The sequence below is a fragment of the Aspergillus caelatus genome (genome assembly GCF_009193585.1).
Source record: "Aspergillus caelatus strain CBS 763.97 unplaced genomic scaffold BDV27scaffold_468, whole genome shotgun sequence".
Lineage (NCBI taxonomy): Eukaryota > Fungi > Ascomycota > Eurotiomycetes > Eurotiales > Aspergillaceae > Aspergillus > Aspergillus caelatus.
The window spans coordinates 1,508-5,395 of record NW_022475731.1 but is presented as its reverse complement, the minus strand read 5'-3'; the positions used below and the strand labels follow the sequence as shown (position 1 = coordinate 5,395).

Below are 3,888 nucleotides of genomic sequence, written 5' to 3'. Positions count from 1 at the left end.
CTTCATTCATCTTTTCATTCTTCTCTGAACTCTTATATCACTTCTTCCTATTCTTACCTCTAACCGTCATCATGTCTCTCGGCAAGAAGGTTACCCTCAACTCCGGCGCCCAAATCCCGTATGTTTACACGGAAAGCCAATCGATGAAGGAACGTCAACACTGACCATCTATTTTCATAGTACCCTGGGATTCGGTACCTGGCAGTCTGCCCCTGGTGAGGTCGGTGAGGCCGTCTACCAGGCCCTGAAGGCCGGTTACCGTCACCTGGATCTGGCTACGATCTACCAGAACCAGAAGGAAATCGCCGTCGGTATCAAGCGCGCCTTCGAGGAGTTCAACATCAAGCGTGAGGATGTCTTCATCACCTCCAAGCTCTGGAACAGCCAGCACCACCCCGATGTTGTTGAGAAGGCTCTCGATGACTGCCTGGCCGAGTGTGGCCTCGACTACCTTGATGTATGTTCTGGGGTTAAACTTTCCTATCTAGGATTCATGAGAACTAACAGACGGAAAAATAGCTCTACCTCGTCCACTGGCCCGTTGCCTTCAAGACCGGCAACGAGTACTTCCCTCTCGTTGAGGGCAGCACTGTCCCTGGTGGCGACTGCGTCATCGACGACAGCATCTCCATCGTTGACACCTGGAAGGCCATGATCAAGCTCGACAAGAAGAAGGCCCGCGCCATCGGTGTCTCCAACCACATGGTTGAGCACGTAAGTTACTGACAACATCCTTACATTAACTACCCCAACTTGCATAAACATCAATACTGATACTCCCTGTTCTAGCTCGAGGCCATCATCAACGCTACCGGCGTTGTCCCCGCTGCCAACCAGATCGAGCGTCACCCCGTCCTCCAGAGCCCCAAGCTGATCCAGTACTGCAAGGAGAAGGGCATCCATGTCACCGCCTACTCCGCCTTCGGTAACAACATGATCGGCGAGCCCCTCCTCATCACCCGCCCCGAGATCAAGGCCGTCGCCGAGGAGGCTGGCAAGCGTCTTGGCAAGGAGGTCTCCCCCGCCCAGGTCATCCTCGCCTGGTCCCAGGTCGGTGGCCACAGTGTCATCCCCAAGTCTGTCACTCCCGCTCGTATCGCTGCCAACTTCCAGGAGATCGAGCTCACCGACGAGGAGATCGCCAAGGTCACTGCCCTTGGCACCGAGCGCCGTTACAACGTCCCCTACGTTGCCAACAAGCCTCGCTGGAATATTAACGTCTTCGGTGAGCCTGAGGAGGCTCCTGCTGACCACAAGGTCATCCTTTAAGTGTCTCGATGATGTGCTGGTCACGTTTAATGATTGATGTTTTGTTTGTATATCCAAATGGAGGGTATATTGGTGCATATACATAGTATATATATGAATAAAAGCTAAAATGTATACAATCATACCAATTTTCTGGAGTAGAATCAACTTAATAAACAATAAACTACATTCGACATTTAACTTCAAATTCTCTCTGGAATCTAGTCAACACAAATCACAATAGAGTGTTTACTTCATCTCAAGAACTTCAATCCAACCCCATAAACAACTCCAACAACTTCGGATAATTCGGCGTCCCCAGCCCAGTAACGGGATCCCACCCCTTAGCAGCGGGAAATCCATCCGTGCCACAGCCCTGATTACTCCCCTTCGTGACATCAAAAAACACCTGGGGATTAGCATACAACACGGGATTGACAAACCCCACCGTCTTCTTCCCAGCGGCAAGTCTCTCCTCATTAATCCTCGTCAACAGCGCCGCAAAAACCGGCGCCGCGGCAGACGTCCCCCCAACCAACGTCGGCAACCCTTTATTAAACACCAGTACATTATCCGCGATAGCAGCAACGTCGGGATAAGCCCTCCCGATCCGGTTGTAGATTCCACCGTTGGCGGCAAAACTGCTATTATCGACGCTTTCGTAGTACGGGTACGAGAGCTGGGCGGTGTTGAAGTACTCCTCGACGGCGGCGTTCTGGTAGTCTGGTCTTTTGTAAATATTACTGAACCCGCCACCGGAGGGGAAGCTTGTTGTTGCTTGTTCTTCGTGGGCGTGTACGTCGGCCCCAGGGGGGAGATATGTGCCTCCTGCGGTGGTGAGGTAGGGACAAGTTGCAGGGAAATCCGGGGCGAAGACTTTATTATCTTTACCCAGGCAGCCGCTGGGCGTTGGGGAGCCACCGCGACCCTGGACGCCCGAGTCGCCGGAGGCCACGACGATGGAGACGCCCTGTAGGCCCAGTTTCATGAACTCTTGGCATTGGCGGCGCTGGTAGGCGATCGGGAGGTCGGCTTCTGCGCCGCCGTAGGAGATCGAGATTACGTTTGTGGGCTTGTAGACGCCGCATTGGCGGGGGGATTTGTACCCGCCGTCGGCTGGGTTGGGGTAGGGTGGGTCTAGGGGGGAGGTCTCGCTGCAGTAGGAGCCGTCGATGGCGTCGAGGAAGTTGTTCAGGAAGCCGTTGTAGGTGTAGTTGTTTTGGTAGATGGGGTCGTCGGTTTGGAAGAGGATGCTGTTCTGCGGCCAGATGAGTGGGTAGGAGATCTCGAAGTCGAGGTCGGATTCTGTGCCTGCGTTTGTGGTGTCTGCTGGAGCTTGGGCTCCGTCTATGGCGTTGAGGATTGGGTGTGTGCCTGTGGGGATCTTACTGGGAGGGGCGTTAGAGTAGGTGGAGGGTAAAGGGGACATAGGAGGTGGGGGGAAGCATACTGGGCTACAGTTGAGAAGAAGAGGTCCAGGTCATCCTGGCTATAGACATCACCAAGATCCTCAAAGATACCGAGCTCGTTGCCCTTTGTCGCCTTGTCACCGTCGGTTACGTTGTACATAGCTAGTCAGTCAGCATGTGTTGTCCCCAAGGTTGTGGTGGATATGGACTTACCCTGAATGCAAGCGGGTGTTACAGCTACATCGCACAACGCCAGCAACTGGCCTAGTAGCTCCTCCAAAGGCATGGTCAATGGTCGGAGGATTGGTGGTAGAATACCGAATGACCGCTTGTCAAGGCTACGCTTCTCAATCGGTCGCTCCTCTCGAATCTCCAGATGCTTAATGCCTGGTGTGATATAGTCGATGTGCGATTGCACACTTTCTGGGACGTGGTATCTGTTACTTAATCAGAGACAGTATTTCACATTTCCCACAGGTTACTTACTCGCGACAAGCTACATGGGACCGACCAGTACCAGCGTGCGAGTAACGGTAAAACTCTGTCTTTAAAAGCTGTTCGACCTCATCGGCGCCTGCATCGAACTGTAGCCATTGCTTGTTCGTCGACTGGGAGATACGATCGGGGGCAATGCCCGCAGATTCCAGCCACGAGCGGACGCTATCTATGCTTTCTTGAGAGGGAGCAAATAGATCATGGACATCGTCAACCGTCAGGTGGTCGCCGTACCGATAGGAGCCGGGAGTGGACCTAGATCGTTAGCACGAGAAGAGGGTACAGAGGGCATGGAAGCATACACTTCCATGAGAAGGTCATGACCACGGTCCAAATTGGACTGAGTCAGACCAATTCGCATGGGCAGCACGGTCTGGCCGTTCAGACGCTTCTCTCCAGTCCAGTGGCTTGGTATAGCATCGCGACGTTCGTGGAGGACGTAGTCAGTACGCGTTGGAATTGCCAACACGCCCGCTACTAGTATGTTAAACAGGATAAATGAACTCTTCATGTCGGTTTCGTTACTCGGGTTCGCCAGCCCTAAACACGGAGAACTGAGGTGAAAAAAAGGAATACCATAGCCGGACTCTATCCTCTCATATACCCGTCTAGATGGCGCCATTCCCCGCTCGCGAAAGGCCCAAACTCATTCAAGTAGTAGTCTACGAGCTCTCAGATTTAGCATGTTTACAATCGCATTGTTCTCCTGAAGGAGCATTAGTGTGGGCTATGATCG

The 3,888-nt window shown here is 53.1% G+C and overlaps 2 protein-coding genes across 2 annotated transcripts; one reads left to right on the top strand and one right to left on the bottom strand.

Moving 5' to 3' along the window:
• On the top strand, nt 1–1,391 carry akr1 (putative aldehyde reductase (AKR1)). Its single transcript, XM_032069447.1, has 4 exons — nt 1–118; nt 181–457; nt 520–714; nt 790–1,391. The coding sequence occupies exons 1-4, from the start codon at nt 72–74 to the stop codon at nt 1,267–1,269; spliced, it is 999 nt and encodes a 332-aa protein (XP_031920472.1). The 5' UTR covers nt 1–71; the 3' UTR covers nt 1,270–1,391.
• Nucleotides 1,392–1,516: 125 nt separating this feature from the next.
• On the bottom strand, nt 1,517–3,663 carry BDV27DRAFT_170572 (S53 family peptidase; the record flags this gene model as incomplete). The annotated part of the gene is made up of 5 exons (XM_032075338.1): nt 1,517–2,636; nt 2,699–2,819; nt 2,871–3,094; nt 3,144–3,407; nt 3,455–3,663. 5 exons carry the CDS (start codon nt 3,661–3,663, stop codon nt 1,517–1,519), a joined length of 1,938 nt encoding a protein of 645 aa, XP_031920471.1.
• Nucleotides 3,664–3,888: the final 225 nt, after the last annotated feature.

Coding starts and splice junctions, on each gene's coding strand:
- akr1 (XM_032069447.1), top strand. CDS start 72: ATGTCTCTCGGCAAGAAGGTTACCCTCAACTCCGGCGCCCAAATCCC. Junction 119..180: donor AACTCCGGCGCCCAAATCCC/GTATGTTTACAC, acceptor CTATTTTCATAG/TACCCTGGGATTCGGTACCT. Junction 715..789: donor CCAACCACATGGTTGAGCAC/GTAAGTTACTGA, acceptor TCCCTGTTCTAG/CTCGAGGCCATCATCAACGC.